General features: G+C 40.8%; 1 protein-coding gene across 3 annotated transcripts in view; it reads right to left on the bottom strand.

The window, feature by feature from the left end:
• Positions 1-946: 946 nt before the first annotated feature.
• The window catches only part of Ogt (O-linked N-acetylglucosamine (GlcNAc) transferase), a 42340-nt gene continuing 21811 nt past the window's right edge, over positions 947-21475 (bottom strand). For 2 of the 3 annotated variants that reach the window (XM_036174060.1, XM_036174061.1), the window contains exons 6-22: positions 20913-20992; positions 18841-19036; positions 18426-18566; positions 17857-17957; positions 14896-15049; positions 14711-14812; positions 14059-14238; positions 12643-12801; positions 12462-12551; positions 11507-11632; positions 10811-10981; positions 10585-10701; positions 10319-10489; positions 8106-8258; positions 4646-4898; positions 4258-4381; positions 947-3150 (exon numbers count right to left, since the gene is read on the bottom strand). In XM_036174060.1, coding sequence (XP_036029953.1) covers positions 2976-3150; positions 4258-4381; positions 4646-4898; positions 8106-8258; positions 10319-10489; positions 10585-10701; positions 10811-10981; positions 11507-11632; positions 12462-12551; positions 12643-12801; positions 14059-14238; positions 14711-14812; positions 14896-15049; positions 17857-17957; positions 18426-18566; positions 18841-19036; positions 20913-20992 — 2493 coding nt within the window. In that variant the 3' untranslated portion in view covers positions 947-2975. Of the gene's footprint in view, positions 3151-4257; positions 4382-4645; positions 4899-6107; positions 6245-8105; positions 8259-10318; positions 10490-10584; positions 10702-10810; positions 10982-11506; positions 11633-12461; positions 12552-12642; positions 12802-14058; positions 14239-14710; positions 14813-14895; positions 15050-17856; positions 17958-18425; positions 18567-18840; positions 19037-20912; positions 20993-21475 lie in introns of those variants that run through there. The other variant, XM_036174062.1, reaches the window with a different exon arrangement.

Raw genomic sequence — 21475 nt, 5'->3', positions numbered from 1 at the left:
AATCTCATTAAGGCTTTGGGGGTACAATAAAATTGGTAAGTAAATTATATGAAACTTTGCTTAATATTAAATATTTTTAAAAGTATTTTATTATATATATATATATATATGGGTTTTGCCTGGTTGTATGCCTATATACCATTTTAACGTATATATTTTTCATTTGTGTTTTACCTGTATGTTTAACTGGGCACCATGTGCATACCTGGTGCGTGCCCAGGGAGGCCAAAAGAGAATATTGGATCCTCTAGAACAGTTGCAAATTGCAAAGTAGGTGCTGGAAGTCAAACCTGGGACCTCTGGAAGTGTACCTAGAATTCTCAACTGCTGAGCCATCTCTCCAACCCCAAATGTTTCCCTTTTATGTCTCTGGAAAAACTAGAAGCCAATCTCATGGCTGAGCTCAACCACTGTCTACAGTGGAGGGAAGAGTTCTGTCTGTAAATACCATATAAAGAATGAGAATAGCCGGGCGGTGGTGGCGCACGCCTTTAATCCCAGAACTCAGGAGGCAGAGCCAGGTGGATCTCTGTGAGTTCGAGGCCAGCCTGGTCTCCAAAGCAAGTTCCAGGAAAGGCGCAAAGCTACACAGAGAAAACCTGTCTCGAAAAACCAAAAAGAATGAGAGTATGCAGGCCGTCCTGTAGCTCAGTCTGTAAGTACTTACTTGCCATGCATAAAGTCCTCTGCTCAATCCCCAGAATGGAAGGTAAACAAAAGTGACCCTTAAGAGCGTAGATGGTTATTTGGGGTTCTGCTGTCCCCTTAAGGGATTATTTAGTATCTCCCATCCTCCCATCAGACTTGGCTAAGAAAACAAAGTTAATTCCCAACAACACCACACCTAAAATAGGGAAACACTTCCTGGTTGTGCTGTTTTGAGCTACTCAAGCATAGGTTTTGTCAGTAATACTCAACATAATGAGACAAAATACATCAAGCCATATTAAGGGGAAATCATCCATTTATTTAAAGATCGCAAGACAACATCTGTATTTCTGGAGCACAATTTAAATGCTTTACTTTTTCAATAAAGCAGAATATAATAGAAAAAAAACAAATTAGTTTCCAGTAATATCTATAACTATCAGAATTAAGTCTTCCACAGACATGTTACCTGGAAATAAAAGCCTGTTACAATAAGCAAAGCTTCAACCAGAGCGGCTACTTTTCGTGCCAGGAAAAAGTTCATCCCTATAGGAGGAATGATGTGCTATGTAAAATGGCCACAGATCACAGCCGGAAGTCTATTATCCAATCCCACATTTAGTAGTTCCGTGAATTTGGAAAGTCAGTTTACCTGTAACCATGCTGGCAACCTTTAACTGATATTTATTCAGTTAAAAAATAAATTAATAAATCCCTTAACTGGTGTTCCTGGATTTACATTACTAAAGGTACACAGTTTATGACAATGTAATTCTGCTTCAGAATTACACACGAGACTCCTTGCTTAGGTTTTAACTAGCAGTAAGAATCACAAATTCAAGTTCTTAATTGTCAATAACTTGTCAGCTAAGGTACATTCAGGCAACAGCTGCAGCTACAGATTGGTGCACTGCCTAGGTGCTTTGGAAAGCCACAAGCTAGAGCACTAACACGAGACTGACCTGTGTCTGCACCGTAGAAACAGTGCAGGAGAGCAGTACAAACGGATTCATATGGCGGCTTCTTGTTCAAGCCTCAAGCCCTCTCTGCCTTTTATTGAAATGCAAGAATTCAAGCTCCAAGAGCGCAAATGTCTAACTTGCACTCTAAACCAAGTAGTGATGCAAACTCACTACTACCAAGGTTGAATCCATAAACGTAAAGACTAAGTCCAAAAGATATATATTAACACAGTCTGAAAAATAACTGCCTGTAGAGAGATGGTCCTGCAGAGCTTTTACCTCGAAATCTGTCAGTGAATAATATTTAATGCACTGGAGATAACTGCAACTTACTAATCAAATATTTGAATACTTATACTTACCTGGGATTTCATTTCTGCTGAAAGAAATAGGAAGAACAGGACTCACTTTAAAAACAAAAACAAACTTTAGAAAGGATGGTAAAAATCTTATCACACACTATCAATTTTGGAAGCAGCATAGAAGGGGCAGTCAGGGGCTTAAACACTGGTATAATAGGTAGAAATTAGGCAAAACAAAAACAAAAACCTACATTATTATCATTAACAGTACCACAACTGTGCCCTTTGTGATTAAAGAAGAATTTTCATTTGGCACCAGATGGCGTGTCTAAGAGAAACACTCTAGGATGTTTGAAACAAGACTTGGTATCCTTAGAAGTCACAGGCGAATTTAAAGGGAGGTGGGGGGAAAGAAATGGGAACGAGGCTGAAAAATCTGAGTCGCCATCTAAATCAACAAAGCACTGTCAGCTTCAAGCATTAGGTCAGACACTAAAATGACTGATATAGACTCCAGTGGTTTATAAAACCTATAAAAAGACTACACCAGCAAGGTCCCTGTCACCCTGTCAGAGTTCACACACTAAAACAGGAAGCAACATTTTAGTTTAAAACCTTATCTCAGAACAACCAACATCACTTCACATGAGTAAAAATACCTGAAAGCAAACATTTTTAAAAGCTCCAATAACCAAAATATAAAGAAAAAAAGAAGGATCAGAAGACTCGATCAATCCATGGAATCACAAAATGGCTGGTCAATCTCTATCATCTCCCTTCACATTAAGCATCCCATGGAAGACCAAGGGAGACCAGACCTTCCAGACTTCTGCACCACCTGCTTGCTGCAACACTCTACAGAGATTCCTTTTGGAATAGCAGTTTCTTATCTCGTCTCTCCCGATCATGCAGGAAGCAAGTCTGCCTGTGCTACTCTATTATCGTTATATATCACCCATCTGCAACACGGTGCTGTACAGATAAGCACAAAGCATGTTATCTAGTTCCCTTTCCCCCAGAAGGTTGAGGCTCAGGGTTAGGGGTAATTCTATGCAGTCTTTATTCAGGCTGACTCAGTGACTTCAACAGGCTTAATCATGTGGTCAGGTTTGTTGCCAGCTGCATAATGCTCCCACATCTGCAGATAGAGCCGCTCTAATTCCATTGTATATTGTTTGGTGTTGAACAGGGGGCTAGATATTCTCTGTTTCCAGACTTTGCCACGAATTTTCTTCAGGCTAGGTAATAAAAACAAAGAGAACCAATTTTACAAATCAGAACAAAAACTCAGAACTAGACCCTAAAACTACCTAGTCATGTTGTGGTATAATATAAAAAAATAATTATTTTTTTCTGATTGGCCTGTCAACTTAACATAAACATCTGAGAAGAGGGAACCTCAAGTGAGAAACTGCATCCATCAGATTGGTCTGTGGGCATGTCTGTAAGACATTTTCTTAATTAATGATTAATGGTGGAGGACCCAGGCCAATGTAGACAGTGCCAGCCAGCCCTAGCAAGCAGGCTGAGCAAGCCACGGGGAACAAGCCAACAAGCAGTGTTCCTCCATTTCTGTGCTTCAATTCTTGCTTCCAGGTTCTTGCCTTGGCATCCCTTCATGATGAACTGTGACATGGATACGTAAGCCAAATAAACCCTTTCTTCTCCAAGTTAATTTTGGTCATGGAGTTTAACACAGCATCAGAAGTAGATTGAAAGTTGGCTTCCATTGGTTAGGTTCAACCCAACAGTATTCATATTAATAGTAATGCTTCCTTTCAAACAAAACAAAACAAAAAAGAACCTATGAACTCTATTTGTGTATTTAGGTTATCTATTCATGTATTTGTGTGTGCATGTAATGGCCAGAAGACAACAGCTGGCCTTGAACTCACAGAGATTGCCTGCCTCTATCTCCCAAGTGTTAGGATTAAAGGTGTGTCCCTCCATCACCCAGAAAAAAAAATTAATGCATTAAACAAAAACAGCATGAAACAAAGAGAAAAATTAGAAACACTACTTCATTGAATGAGTGAAGCTCCATTTACCATAACATGATCCCTCTAATTCCCACTCATTTTCAAGCAACTAAGTTTTTTTGTACTTTTTTGGTGGTAGTGTTGGTTTGGTTTTGTTTTTAAATCCTACTGTGAAGTGGATTATTAGGCTCAAACATCGGACACTTTGGAAAGTTCTTTACCAAAGTCTAGTGATTAGATCGTGTCTCTTCTCATCCAGAGTGCATATACTTAATTCATCTATTTTAAAATATCCTTAATTTGTGGCTTTATTTTAGCCACATTCTCTCTATCTCAGATATAGTTTGTTACTGGCGGTTTACTTACTATTCTAGATCAGTTCCCAGTTTTACAGCTATGTCTTCATATTCTTGTCTGCTTTTAGCAATGAGCTCAAGACATCCTAGGCAAGTGAGCTGAGAAGCTGCAACTCGAGAGGCAAGCGTCTCTCCTGGAAAGTAAAAGACAGTAATTGCACACCTTCCAACTGTTCCGTCACATAGTCGTCATTGTTAATTGCACTGAAGTACTACACAGTACAGACAAGAAGGGTGGTGCCAAGTACTCAGGCTTGAAGAAGTCCCATTTTCTATCCTCCTGTCTTAATTACTTCAAGTACTACAATGTCACCTTCAAGTATTCCTCTTGATCAAAAAAAAAAAAAAAAAAACTTTTAATGCATAAAGAAGGATGCAATGATTTATCAGCCACTTACCTGGCATAGTCACCATGGGTGTTCCTGCCCAGAGAACATCCATCCCTGTGGTGTGCCCATTACATAAGGGAGTGTCCAGGCAGACATCAGCCAGCTGACCTCTCCTGACATGCTCCTCTTTAGGAGCCACAGGTGAAAAAATGATTCGGTTCTGGGGAAGGCCCATATTTTGTGCATATTGTTGAATATTGGGTTCTCCTACTGCTGGAAAACGCAACAGCCAAAGGACGCTATTAGGCACACGTTTCAGAATCTTTAAAAAAGAAAAAAAGAGGAAAATGAGATTAATAGTACATCTGCCCTTTCCCAAAATGATTCTACTTCACTTTCTTCTTTCCACTGAAAAGCATACTTGGGATGTGGCGATGCAACTCAGCTGGGAGTTTGCCTAGCACTCACAAAGTCCTCTGACTGACCCCCAATACCACCTAATCTGGGCATTGTGGCACACACCTATAATCCTGGCGGAACTAAAGCAGGAGGTTCCTAAATTCAAGGAGACCCTGCCTCAAACAAGTGAATACGCCTGCTTGGGACCCAGGTCTTTCCTTCAAAGAGATGAATTTTATTAGTTGAGTTACTCCTTTTCTCTTAGCTGTCCCCAGAGTCTGAGGACAGAGAAAAGAATTAGAAAACAAAAGTCAAGTCACTAACTGCTACAATCTGAGGCAACTATATGTATCGGGCAGGAACTAGCATAGGCAGCGGCGGTCTCTGTTAAAAATGGGAATTTGGGTGGCTTACATTTTTTAAAAAAAATATTATTGACAATTCCATACATATTTTTGGAAGGAATCATTTTCACCCTCCATTACTCACCTTTCCCATTCTGTAGACCCCCTCCTACCTACATGTTACTATTTTTGTGTTTATGATCAACTGAATTTCATTGGGATTGCTTACATAAAAATGGGTGGGGGGCGAGTTACTGGAGCACGGGCAAATTACTACTACAGAAGACAACTCTCCCTCCCTCAGGAATCATTACTGCCGATAGTTCCTAAGCGGCGGAGAGGCTGAGTAAAGCCCCCCTTCCTATTTTTTGTTGTTAAGGGACAGAGTCTCGTTACGTTTTCCAGGCTGGCCACAAATTCATGGACTCAAGCAACTCTATCTCAGCCTCCAGAGTAGGTTGGAGTACCAGCACATTTTATCACATCCAGTACTTCAAATTTTACATCTCAAACCACACCACATAAGGAACAGTAACAGTACTTGGCCAACTTGCCTAATCTAGATCAGAAGGCAGCAGACTTCTATAAATGACCAGATAGAAAACAGTACTGGCTTTTAGTCACATGGACTCTTTCATAACTGCTTATTTTGTAGCTTGAAAGCAGCCATAGATAGTAAGTGTCTAAGTACATGTGTATGTTCATATGTCAAAGTTTTATTTATAAAAATAAGCAATGAGAGGCTGGGAATGTAGCTCAACAGTAGAGTACTTGCCTAGCATGTGCAAGGACCTGGGTTCCACCCCAGCATCAAAAAGAACCAAGCAACGAGCCAAGCAGTGGATTTGGCCTCCAGACCAGTTTACCTACTCCTGATTCAGAAGTGCATTTATTCAACATATCACAGAACTTCACACTTCCTCCTCTGAAAAATGTGAGAATAGACAAATTTCCAAATTCAGACTACTTCACATTTTTAAACGTTGTACAATGTACATACATTTATCTAACACTCTTGGAAGCAATTCCTTGGTTTTTTTTTTTTTAAAGCACATTTGTTGCTCTATATTGAGATGCAGGAATATTCATAAACAGAATTTAAAAAACAAAACAAAACTCAAACTAGCCTATTAGGTAAGTTTTGCTTTCAGAGTTTTAGCCAAAGTGAGGGTTCAGGGATAACAGAGGTCTAACTATTCACTTCCTCTCTTTCTAAATTACCTTTCCCTTTCAGACAAACACAACAGATACTTGGGGGTAGGGGGTGAAAAAAAAAATCAAACAAGGAATGATTTCTTCCTAACAAAAGGTTTAAAAAAAATACACCATTTCAGTTATACAGACTCAGGGCCAGCTAGCTCCATATACTCAGTCTTGTGCTTCTGCAAACCAGGCTCACGAGCTCACTGAAAAGGAGGGTCATCGATCAACACTTTCCTGGTTCAACTCCATAGACTTGCAAGACTGTTAAACATGGGCGGCCACACAGCAAGTTTTGCTATCAGTTTAGGCCAGGGTTTGGCAAACTATGGCCTGTGAATCAAGTATGGCATGCAGCCAGTTTTTAGAAATAAAATTTGATATACAAGACCATGGGTACATTTACATAATATCTAAGGTGTTTTCATGATACATAGAATAAATAGGAAAGATGACTGGATTACTAATTACAAAATTGCTAATGTCATTTACTATCTAACCCTTGTTTGTTGACATCTGGTTTGGGCAGAACACTTTGAATAAATGTTTTATAGCATGAAGTTTAAAAATGACAAGACTGAATGAAACCACTCGTGGTGCACACCTTTAATCCAGACCTCAGGAGGCAGAGGCAGATGATCTAAGTTTGAAGCCAGCCTGGCCTATATACTGAGTTCTAGGACATCTTAAGACCCTGCCTTAAGAAATCAAAATAAATACTTCAAAAGACTGGAAATATAGCTCACTGGTACAAAGCTTGCCTACTGTGTATCACACCCTGAGCATGACCCCCAACACTGGAGGAAAATACATCATCAACATTAGAGGGTGAAATCAAAACTGAAAATGGCTGTGGACATAGCTCAGTTGGTAGAGTTACTTGTCTAGCAGGAAGGGAGCCCTGGATTAATTCCCAGCACCACATAACCAGATGTGGTGGCAAACCCCTGTAATCCCAGCACTCAAAAAGTAAAGGCAGAATGAACAGAAGATCAGTGTTATCCTCTGCTATGTTACAAGGCCAGCCTGGGATACATTGAGCCCTCATCTCAAAAACAACAATACAAGTTATATTAAACAGACTGAGTGAGTTGTATTTATGTATTTAGGAATACACATGAATACACACAATTACTACTATTACTACTACTAAAGAAAAAGAAAAAGAGACACTGGGCGGTGGTGGTGGTGCACACCTTTAATCTCAGCACTTGGAAGGCATAGGCAGATGGATCTCTGTGAGTTCAAGGCCAGCCTGGTGTACAGAGTTCCAGGACAGTTAGGGCTGTTACCCTGAGAAACCCTACTTGCAACAACTACTAAGGGAAAGAAAACCATGAATTTGAAAGAGAAAAAAGGGAGTGGACATGGCAGGGTTTGGAGAGAAGAAAAGGGAAAATCATATTAATTATATTATAATCTCAAAATATGAAAATAATTTTAAGCTAAAAACTTCACAATTCTTGGAAATAAGAAATAAGCACAATAGTCCATAAAGAAAAAGGGGGAACAGCTTCAGCAAGATAGCCCATACACATAATCTGTACTCATCAATAGGCATTAACAACAAATCTACACATACTCACATTTGCCCACATCTGCAGGGTAGAAGGGTCGATTTTATATAACTGATTAAAGTTACAATACACAATGGCATCTTCTGGTAGCCCATACTGGGAACGGGTGGTTACAATAATGGTACGGGGAACCTCCTCTCCAGTTGCAGCCTTATTATTGATCTAGAATAACGAAAAGAACATGATGATTAAAATTAGAGTTAACACAGACCAAACAGAATTGCAGATGTAGTCAAGTTGGTCAAGGGCTTGCTGAGCATGCAAGAAGCCCTGGGTTTGATACAAGTACTGCATAAAACAAGGAATAGTGGTACACATCTATAATTCTAACACTCAGGAGATGGGAGAAGGATCAAAGATAAAGGTTTCACGTTAGCCTGGGCTATATGAGAGCTCCACCACACAGAAGCCTTCCCAAAAAAAGGATGGGGTGATATCTATAGCAATAATTTTCTTAGGGCATTTCCTCAGTCAAAATAATGGTATCACTTTTTATGTCTTAAAAATGAACTATATCGAAACATTTTCTCATTACAGCTCAGGGACAGGACTTAAAATGCTTATACCAATTTATATCTTATGAATTGATTCTTTTTCTTAAAAAAAAAAAAAAATATTATGAGTGTTACCCAAATGTATGTCTGTGTATTATGTGCATGCTTGGTGCCTAGGGAGGCCAGAAGATGGCATTAGGTCTCCTGAAACTGGAATTATAGATGGTTGTGAGCTGTCCTACCATGTGGGTGCTGAGACTCAAACACAGGTCCTCTGGAAGAGCAGCTAGTGCTCCTAACAGCTGAGCCATCTCTCTAGCTTGCTCATTCACTCTTGCACTCTCTTTCCAGTGTATGTGTGCGTGTACACATGCCCACCTTGGAGCCTTATGCATTCTAGATCAACATTCTACTATAGATATCACCCCATCCTTTGGCTTATCTCTTTTTTGGAAAAGCTTCTGTGGGGTGGAGCTCTCATATAGCCCAGGCTAATGTCAAACCTTTATCTCTGATCCTTCTTCTCCCATCTCATGACTTCAACTACAGTCTTATTTGCAAATCCCATACTTTTGAGCACTGCCTTATGCTTTATGTTGTTACAGGACTATGGATATCTCAATAAAGTAAACTCCTAAGAGGTCTAAGATCCGTGTCCTCTTCCACTCAAGTATGCTACACACATACACACATACTCAGGGAATACATATTACTGTGATTAAGACATAAGCGCTAAAGTAATTTCATTTGCTGAAGGATACAAACATAAGCATTACACTGTACTGTGCTGAATGTAACAATGAACCCAAAATACTACAGAAGCACAGGAGACAAGAGATTAGTACAGGAACTGGTTCCTCTAAGAACTATCTGAACTGAATGGCTGTGCAAGATTTGGCCAGGAAAACAGTGAGTTTACAGAGGCAAAAAAAACCATAGGGTGCCTACAGATAAGAGAATAAAGACACAGACAGGCAAAAAGAAGGTATTGGCACAGTAGGCGCTCACTAAGGAACCTGATGGCTGAAGCCAGATGACTTTTAAGACTAGACACAATTACAAAAGAGCCAGTTTCCAAGGAGCTCATTTCCTCCTCTATAAAACAGAGTGGTTGGGCTAGAGATGGCTCAGTGGTTAAGAGCACTGACTGCTCTTCCAGAGGTCCTGAGTTCAATTCTCAGCAACCACGTGGTGGCTCACAACCATCCATAATGAGATCTGGTGCCCTCTTCTGGCCTGAAGGCATACATGAAGACAGAATGTATATATATTAAATAAATGTGAAAGAAAGAGAGAGACAGAGACAGAGAGAGAAAGAGGGAGGGAGGGAGGGAGGGAAGAAAGAGAAAGAAAGAAAGAAAGAAAGAAAGAAAGAAAGAAAGAAAGAAAGAAAGAAAGAAAGAAAGAAAGAAAGCAAGCAAGCAGAGTGGTTCAGGGGCTGGAGAGATGGCAGAAAGAAAGCAGAGTGGTTCAGGGGCTGGAGAGATGGCTTAGCAGTTAAGAGCACTGACTGCTCTTCCAGAGGGCTTGGGTTCAATTCCCAGCAACCACATGACAACTCACAACTGTCTGTAATCCCAGGATCCAACATCCTCACACAGACATACATGCAGGCAAAACACCAACGTACAGAAAATAAAAATAAGTAAGTTTAGAAAAAAAAACACAGAGTGGCTGTAAGACAAAGGAAACAATGCATGTATGGTGGTACACATTTACGGTCTCCACCTGTGTAGTTGCCAGGCCATTGCTAATACTGAATCCATTAATGGTTATCTGAATCTGTCCTCTGTTAATCATTTCAATAACTGCTTCTGCAATCGTATTCATGGGAATGACAGGCAGATTAAGAGCTGTGTTACTGGTGTCTACATTGTCACCTCCATCAGGACATTTCATCTGAAGAAACAAAAACATCAGTGAAATAAAAATACATTATAAGAACAATTCACAAATTTAGTTCTTTTAATGACAAATGCTGACCAGGTTCTGACCTTGACAATCTTCACATCTGGTAGACTATCAAGAAATGCTTTGAGATCGATGCCATTCAGAACTATCCGGTTGTCATAAATGTGCCCATTGGATTTAAAATCAATGACTGCTTTTTTCTATTGGAAAAAAAGTTTTAGATATGCCTTTCAGGGTGCATATGAACAATAATAAGGGGGAAATGAACACAGTTCTCTGAATTCCCCCAAAGTGTTGTATTCTGCCTACCTTCAGGTGAGGGAACATATTAGCATGATCACCAATAAAAAAAGTATGGGGCATGTAAGCCAATTTCTCAGAATACTGCTCTGCAACTTCAGCTGGGGAAGTTTCCTGATCAGTGATGATGTAATCCATGAACAGTGCACCACTAGTCCCAGGGTATCCCAGCCACATTGCCTAAAAAAAAACAATCAGACCAAAAACTAAAAACTTTCATCCATCTGCGAACTTACCAAAGTGTGTGTGTGTGTGTGTGTGTGTGTGTGTGTAGAGCAAGCAATCAAAAGATGATCTTCATCAAAAGGTTTACCAAAGTGTGTCTGTGTGTGTAACAAGCAATCAAAAGATGATCTTCATCAAAAGGCACCCAAATCATATATGTAAATAAACAAATACTGGAGGCTGACTTCTTTAGCCAAGAGCAATCCAGCAGCGTTTCCGACTAACCTTCTAAGTGGCAAGGTATTCTTCAAGTATATCTAAGAGCTACTTATATAAAACCATGAAATGCTCGTCTCCACTGACATTTTACCTGTAGGCACTGGGTCTACACCCAAAAATCTATCCTCATGTATTCCAAGAACACTATTAAAATCAAGAATGTCTATCCTGTTGTTTTCAAGGGCAGTTAGTCAGATGGAGGAAAACCAAAACCCATTGTCTTTTTGGTCCAATAAACACTGTGAATGATTATTCTCTTACCTGAATAGGAGCTGGCCTAAGAGCAAAGAGCTCATTTCGAGCACCCTTGGTATACCCATTCATATTTACAAGGATGTGAATTCCATCCTGGTGGATGCGGTCAGCTGCTTTTCCATTGCATGGAATCTATGGAATAGATAACAAGAACTATGTACAATCTCAAGATTAATTCAATTTGTTTTCACGGCATTAAACAGAATTCAGACCTAGATGCAAAAGAGATGGGAGAACTAGGTACAGTGGCTCACTCTTATAATCCCAGCACTTGGGAGGTGGAAGCAGGGAGTTAAACACCAGCCTCAGCTACATGAGACCCTGTCTCCAACACTCAAAGCAAACAGGAGGTGAGAAGCATGGCAATGAACTAAGTTAATGGAGGCAACACAGGATTTAGCACCACTATAATAGCATCAAAGCATTACATGAATGGAAAATAAAGGAAGCAGACTTTTATTCTAGATTAGATGGATTAGTAACAGGGTTACAGAAAGAGCAAGATTTCCACACTTGGCTGGGTATGGTGGCACAGGCCTTTAATCCCACTGTGAGCGAGAAGCCAATCTGTCTACAGAGTGAGTTTAAGTGACTGACCTCCAGAACAGCCAGGGTTATATAGAGAAGATACACACACACACACACACACACACACACACACACACACACACACACACACATATACACACACACACACACATTTTTGTATTGATAGTTTTTTTTTTCAAATTTACTCAAAATTTAAAAATTGGAGAGAGAAAGGTACTTGCTGAGGACCTGTGTTTGCTCCCAGCACCCATGTTACACCCCCTGTAACTCCAAGTCTGGGAAATCTGACACCCTCTTCTGGCTTCCCTGGGCACATGTCCTCATACATGCACATACCCACATACCATACCAAACACATACGCTTAAGTATGAAATCATAAAATCTTAGAAAAAGGATCAGTGTTTTGCCTACCTGAGAGAGATCAATGAAATGATTGGCTTCTGCCATCACCTTCACTCGGAAGTTTGTACCGTCATCTGGGCTCAGGGCATAGCAGAAAACCTGAAAGGCAAGAGGACTTAATGACCTCCGCTCCAACCTTCTCAAGATAGTGGGCTTAAAAACAAAGATGACAGACTAAACCTCTTCTTACCTCAAATTTGTCAGGATTGTGCATGCCTGGAATAGACTGCATAAGGTGAGAAGTAGGATGATTCCCAAAGTCAGAACTCACATAGCCCACGCGCAATCGTCCATCACTGAGCTTTAAGTCTTTTGGATGTTCATATGGTGGTTTATGAAGGACATTAATCTACCAGCAGAATACAATGTTCATTAGTAAGTCACATCATGTATAAGGTTTTATCTACAAATAGACAGATAACAGAGACTGGTGATGTAAACTCAATTGGTAGTGTGCTTTGTCTAGCTTGTATGAAGCCCTAAGGGTTCCATCCCCAGAACTACATAAAAAGCAGACATGATGGTCCCCATCGTTGATCCCAGCCATCAGGAGGAGAGACATAGGGACCTTTGAGTTTGAAGCCAGCCTGGTCTATATAGACTTACAGGCCAGCCAGTGTGACATAGCGAGACAAGACAAAACAAAACAAACAAACAAAAAAATAATAGACATGTTGGTGCACTCCTGTGGTCCCTGCAACTAGGAGGTGGAAGCATAAAGGATCAGAGGTTCAAGGTCATCCTCAGCTACATAGAGAGTTTAAGGCCAACCTGGTATAAAAAAAACTAAGTAAATAAAGATAGAAATATAAAACCACACACACACACAAACACATAATTATGAAAAACTCTGGACAGCAATCTTCATTTAATTCATGTGGACAGTTTGATGTGATGGCTGGTTGCACAGTGCTCATACTTCATACCTGATCTGTTCTGAGGCCTATGAAATAGCCTGAACAGGCTCAAACGTCTAGATGAAGAAAAGTGGATAGAGTATGATATTTTAGGGAATTCTGCAGAGAAGCATTTTTGTGTTTAAAAAAATAAAAAATTTAAAAAAAAAGAAATTTTACTCTACCACCATGTCCAAATGCTATTGACCCATGTTCTAATTCTCAAAGTTGAGTATATAATTCCTTAATACACTCTATTTGAACATCAGTGGGGTTTTATGTTGTTGCCTTTAGTTTGCTTTTTAGATGTTCTTATTAGGTGAAGATTTTTGCTTGCTTTGGGTTTTGAGGCAGGAGCTTGCTATGTAGCCCAGGCTGGCCTCAATTAACCATCCTCTGTCTCTAAGTGTTGGGATTACAGAAGTACTGGGATTATAGGTTTGCACCACCATGCCTAACTGTGATTTGTACCTTAAGGAAAACACTACCATTAACTGGTTTGAATTAGAAATCCGAGTCTCCATCCTTTGGAGTGAAGGGAGTCCAGCTGAAGACAGGACACCCCAGAAGAGTGCCTTTTGGTATAGCTAAGAACGTTTCAGTTCTCAACTTGGGTGATATGGACCACATGCCAGTTGGGAAAGCCATACCATAAATTTGATCTATGCAATGGTTTTAGTTTATAATGGAAAAACTAAAGAAGGAGTCACCTTATCCAAGCAGAGATTCCCATGCCTCTCTGCAATAGCCTTCCTGAAGCCATGAGAAAGAGGGTACAGCATACTGTGATGAGGATGCACAGAAGGCAGCCTATTCTTCTCCAGCTGCTCAGCTACGATACTAACCAGTTTCTTCATTCGCTCATCATAATCTGTCCAATCACAGACAATCTAGAGGAAGCAAAAAGAAATTATCACCCAGAAAACCTACCCAAGGATTTATTTTACAAGTATTTGACTTCCTAATATAATATTAGATAGCCTACTACAAACACAGTATTGGGGATGCCTCAGTGAGTACAGACAACTGGAGTTCAATGCCTGGGATGTATGTGTTACAATGGAAATTACTGCTGAAAGCTGCCTCTGACTTCCACTTGCTAAAAAACAACAATCTCCAGCCAGGCTTGGATTATCATAGCACAAAAAAATTAAAAGTGGTAACAGGCCAGGTGGTGGTGGCGCACGCCTTTAATCCCAGCACTCGGGAGGCAGAGGCAGGTGAGTTCAAGTCCAGCCTGGGCTACTGAGTGAGTTCCAGGAAAGGTGAAAAGCTACACAGAGAAACCCTGTCTGGGGGGAAAAATAGAAAGAAAAAAAAGTAGTAACAGTACAGAAAGAAAAACACTGGACTATTCTTTACCTGTAGGCAATGAGCCAAATTACAATAGGCATCAGGAAAATCAGGCTTCAGTTTCAGAGCTGTACGGTAAGAAGCTATTGCTTCTGGGATATTCCCTGAATCCTGGAAAGAAAACAATCTTGTAAGGAGTTTCCTACAATGAAACTTCAGTGCTAAGGTGCCCATGTTAGAAGAAACAGCAGTACCTTGTGAATGGAAGCCAGATTGCTGTGTGCATCTGCAAAGGCAGGATTAATCTGGATAGCACGAGTGTAACACTGCAAGGCTCCCTGAACATCCTGCATCTCCTTTAGAGTGTTTCCCATATTAGAATAAGCATCAGCAAATGTAGGACTGATTCTGAAGAAGACAAGGGGCTCATTATCTCGTGGAAAATCTTTGTTGTTATTAACATATTTGGGGGGGGTAGGGGGTAACGTGGTTTGGTGGTACGGTACTTGCCTACCAAGCATGAGGCCTAGCTTGAATCCCCAGCACCAAAGAGGGAGAGGGAGGCATTTATCACCTGCCAAATGCCAAACCTTTAACTATTAATAACAATTACTAAATAATCATTAATTATTTAATAGTTGGGACTCAGCAGTTAAGAGCTCTTACTGTTCTTCCAAAACCTGAGTTTTCTAGCAACAATGTACAGCTCTTGGGTTGGGGATTTAGCTCAGTGGTAGATCGCTTGCCTAGCAAGCACAAGGCCCTGGGTTCAATCCCCAGCTAAAAAAAAAACACACAAAGAAAACAAAAAACAATGTCCAGCTCTAGGGGATCCACACCCTCTTCTGGATTCTGAAAGCATTTTATACACATAGTTAAAAGTAAAATAAACCTAATCCAAGTACTAGGGAAGCAAAGACAGGTAAATCTCTGAGTTCAAGGCCAGCATGGTCAACAGAACAAGCCACAGAGGACAGCCAGGGCTATACAGAGAAACCCTGTCTCAAAAAACAAACCACCCCACGCCCCCAGAAAAAAAAAAACAAACACAACAACAAAAAAGGCAAAACAAATCATTTTTGAAGATGATAATAAAATTTTTAAAATACCAGTGAGATGGCTCAGCAGGTAAAGGTACCTACAATCAAGCCTGACAACATGGGTTCAATCCACAGAACCTATATATGAAACGATAGAAACAACTCCGGTAAGTTGTCCTCTGACCTCCACATGGGCACCAGAGTATATGCCCACATTCCCTCCATTCACACAAAATAAATAGAATACAATTTAAAAAAAAAATCAAAGCAGGAGCTGGGCAGTGGTGGCGCACACCTTTAATCCCAGCAGTTGGGAGGCAGAGGCAAGCAAATCTCTTTGAGGTCGAAGCTAGCCTGGTCTACAGAGTGAGTTCCAGGACAGCTAGGACTGTTTCACAGAGAAACCCTGTCTTAAAAAAACGAAAGAAAGAAAAATAGAAAGGAAGGAAGGAAAGAACAGGAAGGAAGGAAGGAAGGAAGGAAGGAAGGAAGGAAGGAAGGAAGGAAGGAAGGAAGGAAAGGAAGGAAGGAAAGTAAAAGAAAGAAAGAAAGAGAGAGAGAGAGAAAGAGAGAGAGAGGGAGGGAGGGGAGGGGAGGGGAGGGGAGGGGAGGGGAGGGGAGGGGAGGGGAGGGGAGGGGAGGGGAGGGGAGGAAGGAAAGCAAGCAGAAAGTAAGCAAGAAACCCTGTCTTGAAAGAACTAAAAACAAGTATAAGTAAGTGAATAAATAAGTAACAAAGGGCTGATCTTCCAGAGGACCCGAGTTTGGGTCCCAGAACCTGACATAGGGCAGCTCACAACCACCTTTACTCCAGCTCCAGGGGATCTAATGCCCTCTTCTGATCTCTGATGTAGGCATCTACATGAACTACATATACCATACACAGACAAAGAATTTTAAATGATTTTTTAAAATAAAGAAGCCAGGCATGGAGGCATATGCCTTTAATCCCAGCACCTGGGAAGCAGAAGCAGTTGGATCTCTTTGAGTTCAAGGCCAGCCTGGTCTACATAATGAGTTCCAGGACAGTCAAGGCTATACCAAGACACCTTGTCTCAAATCAAAAAGTTTGGCCAGGTGGTGGTGGCGCACGCCTTTAATCCCAGCACTCGGGAGGCAGAGCCAGGTGGATCTCTGAGAGTTTGAGGCCAGCCTGGGCTACCAAGTGAGTCCCAGGAAAGGCGCAAAGCTACACAGAGAAACCCTGTCTCAAAAAAAAAGTTTGAAATAAATATTGTTAATTTTAAAAATTATTTTATTATTTTATGTGTATAAATGTTTTGCCCACATGTATGGCTAGGTATACCGTGTGCATACCTAGCACTCTTGAAAACTATAAGAGGGTAGAGTCACTGACACTAGATTTACAGATGGCTGTGAGCCACCACATGGGTACTGAGAATTAAACCCAGGTACTTTGAAAGAGCAGCCAGTGCTCTCAAATCCCTGAGCCACCTCTCTAATCTCTAAATTTTGTTTTAGACAGGGTCTTACCATGTAACACTGGCTGGCCTGGCTCTTTTGCAATGTAGACCAGGTTGGCCTCAAACTCACAGAAATCCACCTATATCTGCCTCCTGAATGCCAGGATTAAAGCATGTGCCACCATTCTTGGCCTTTAAAAAATAGAGATACCAGGCAGTAGTGGCACATGCCTTTAATCCCAACATTTGGGAGGCAGAAGCAGGAAGATCTGAATTCAAGGCCAGCCTGGTCTACAGAGTGAATTCCAGGATAGACAGGGCTACACAGGAAAACCCTGTCTTGAAAAACCAAACAAAACACAAGGAAGAGAAGAGATGCTGAAGTGAAAGGGGGAGAGCCCATGAAGCTTCAAGCCTACACAAAGAACTCCAGGCATCTAAGGAACGCTGAGAGTGGAAGAAACCGTCTTCTATAGGAAAGAGCACAGTGGTTATCCGATACCAAATGGTCAGCCCTGAAAATACCTATCTGGGGAACATTCTGCACATTGAGCCAATTGTATTTAGAGACATATCTGCATATAAATACATATACATATATGCAAGTCACAACAATATATGGAAGAGGCCATGAATTTGAGAGCAAGGAGAGACATACGGGAGGGTTTTGCAAGGAAGGGAAGGGGAAAAGATATAATTATATTATAATCTCAAAAATGAAAATAGAAAAAGGCAGCTATGAATTTCTTACCTTATGGCTTCCTTATAGTGCATCAATGCTTCCTGCAGCTTGCCCTGTTGTTGCAGTACACTTGCTAAATTGGAATGTGCAGCAGCAAACTCTGGGAAGACCTACAGAGTCATGATTACAGATGACATTAAATAGCAGAAAGAATCTCCCAATTACCTCCCACAATTCTGACAGCTTCACAATGTACCTTTACTTCTCTCCACCTTTTCCAAGTTTACTTTCTTTGGGTCTAATAGCTTAAATTACTGCTTCCTCCATTTTATACCTGTCTTCATTTCAAAAGAGGCCTCTTTTCTAAACTCCTACCACACCTACCAACCACCAGACACTGACCTCAGTTCTTCATTGGAAGAACTTTATTCAGTTTACTATTCATTAGCTTTGTACAGATCTCATCTATGCATAAAATAACGAACGCAATGTAGGAATGTCTTGCTTGTCATAGGCCCTTACATAGATAATGAATGATTCTCTTAAAAAAAAAAAAAGGTGAATGAATGGCAGGAAACGTAATTGCTTTCCCTCTACTGTCACACAGGCTAGACACCCAGCCACAGCATTCAACCTACTTCTAATGCTTTGCGATATAGACGGACCGCCTCTTCAATATTGCCCTGTTCCCGTTTGATGTTGGCGAGGTTATTCAAAGAGTCTGCATGAGTAGGACACAGACGAAGAGCTGTGTTATAACAATCTTCTGCTTCGGCAACCTGGAAAATAAAACAAACCGTTCAGATACTACACAAAAGAATCAGAAACTACTGCTGTTCTAGTAATTTAAATAACTGCATCACTGAGCCTAATGGCTGGTAATACACCGCAAATGGCTGGTAATACACCACAAAATGGATACTTTTCAGTAATCTCTTTCCCATCAACCAAACCTCCAAAGAAAACCAATATAACCATCTCAATACTTAATATGTACAATGAAGACCTTTCTACCACATAACAAAGAAATAAAAATAGACAGAAAATCCTTACGCTGCCCTTCTCTTTGAGAGCATTTGCTAGGTTGCAGTAAGCATCGGGGAAATGTGGCTGCAGTTCTATAGCTCGCCTGTAGGTATCGATGGCCAGGTCTATTAGGCCTTGCTCATAGTACACACAAGCCAGGTTGCCATGCACCACCGCGTGATTTGGGCTCAAACTTAAGGCACGAAGATAAGCTGCCACAGCTCTGTGAGAAAAACAAAAATAAACATACAAACACATATACACAAAATGCAACTAATATTAAACATCATTATTCTAAATATGTTTATGACATGTGTACAGGTTGGCATATACCGCAGTACACAAGTGGAAGTCGGAAGACTACTTTGTGAAGTTGGTTCTCTCCTTCATTACTGGTTCCAGGGATCAAACCCAGGTCATTAGAATTGCAGGCCAGGCACTTTTATCCACTGAACCATCTCATCTACCCTAAATCCAACTAACTTGAATGTACAGTATTTTGTTCCATTTAACACCAGACATAAGTATACCAAAAATGCCAATTAATTTTCACTAATGACAATTAATTTATGATATATTTTATTGAATACCAGAATCTCACCTTTATAAAATATACTTTTTTTTTGTAGTACTAAGAACTGAACCTAAACAAGGGCTCTACCACTGAACAATATCCTCAGCCCTGCACTTTTATTTTGGAGTGTGTGCTTTGGTTTGGTTTTTGAGCCAAGACTTTACTCTGTAGCTTCAGCTGGTCTCAAAGTCTGAGCAAGCCCTTCTCCCTTGGCCTCTCAAGTGCTGGCATTATAGGTGTAAGCAACTAAACCCAGGCCCTGTTATGTTTTTAAAGATAGGATCTTGCTCTAAAGTCCAGCCTGGGCTTGAAATCACAGCAATCCTTCTGCTTCAGACTCCCAAGTGCCAGGAAAAGTTATCGATTCCCACTCAAGAAGTATGTTTTCCTTTGACAACAAAAGTTAAAAGTCAAGGGCTAGAAGAGATAGCTCAGAGGACAAGAGCACTGGTTACTCTTCCAGAGGACTCTAGTTTTAATCCTAGAACCATCTGTAATCCAGATTTGACACCCTCTTCTGGCTTGCCCACAGAACTCACAGACATATATATTCGGGCAAAAGCACCCAGACATCAAACTAAAAAAGCATGGGGCCGGGAAGCTGATGAGTGGTCCCAGTGCTTGGTGTGTAATTATGAGGACCTGAGTTTGGATCCCTGCCCCCATCGAACAAGCTCGGGATGGCCATATACATCCATGGAGCCTCAGTACTGGGAGCAGGGGCTGTGACAGGACGGCCACTGAGACTGACTGACTGCAAACCTAGCCAAAAATGAGAGACTGCCTCACCAGCAGAAGGTGGAAGAGGAAAATGATTGAGAAGACACCCAATGTCCTCTTCTGGACTCCCATGTGCAGTCTACCTGCAGACATGTGTGCATACAGCCCAGTTCTCCCTCTCCCTCTCTCTCCCTCTCCCTCTCTTCTACCTGCACATACAGCCCAGCGCGCTCTCTCTCTCTCTCTCTCCTACCTGCACACATGTGTGCACACAGCCCAGCTCTCCCTCCCTCCCTCCCTCTCTCTTTTCTACCTGCACACATGTGTGCATACAGCCCCCCCCCCCCCTCTCTCTCTCTCTCTCTCACACACACACACACACACACACACACACACACACACACACGTGCGCAATTAGAAAAGCAGTTTCTTAAACCAAAAAGTTAAGTCAAGTTTTTGTTGTTTTTTTTTTTTAAAGAAATGTTCTGTTCATTTTACATACCAAAAAAGTCAAGTTTTAACTTAGCTTTCTGAATCAGATCAAAAGAACAAATTTAGTCCAAAAGGTAGTATTTTCTAACAGTTTTACAACAAAGGAAATTTCAGCTGAACTAAGTGGAAGGATAAAAGCATTCAGAAAAACCAACAAGGAAAAGTCAGCCAACAACATCTATTAGTAAAATGTAACAAAGCCCACATGAGGAGGGAAACCCACACTCTAAAACATGTACTTCAAGAAGCTGTTGTCCCATTTCACTCCGAACTCTGCAAAGACAAGACAATTGATCAAACAGAACAGTCTCACCTGTCAAAAATGCGTGCCTCTTTCAAGACATTTCCTAAATTGATATAAGCATCCAGAAAATTTGGGTCAAGGGTGACAGCCTAAAAATTACAAGACAGTTACTTAGAAAAAGATAGGATTTTGTCAGATTAACTTCTCATTCAGCTTTTATTCTGAAGTCAGTTTAGATATCCAATCACATTTTCTAGACTAAATCTCATTGGTTTTAAGAACATTTCTTATTTAGTTCTCTCTCATCTATAAGCTCACGGATATCAAAAGAACTGGAGAGAGGAGCTGGGTGTGTACAGCCCAGTGACAGGGCACTTGCTTAGCATACTCATAGGAACTTCCATTCCCTGCGCCCCAAGAAAGGGAAAAAAAACAACCTCATGAGCACAATGGATCCAATTTAACTTAGCAGAGTACGTCTTTTCCATTTATCTGGTCTCTGAGAAAGGGTTTCACCATGTAGCTCTGGCCAGGCTGGCCTCGAACTCAGAAATCCACCTGCCTCTGCCTCCCAAGTGCTGGGATTAAAGGCATGAACCATTATACAAGCAAAATATTTTTAATGATTGGCC

The sequence above is a fragment of the Onychomys torridus genome, chromosome X (genome assembly GCF_903995425.1).
Source record: "Onychomys torridus chromosome X, mOncTor1.1, whole genome shotgun sequence".
Lineage (NCBI taxonomy): Eukaryota > Metazoa > Chordata > Mammalia > Rodentia > Cricetidae > Onychomys > Onychomys torridus.
Note: the sequence above shows the minus strand (reverse complement) of the source record. Positions and strands in the feature narration are given on the sequence as shown.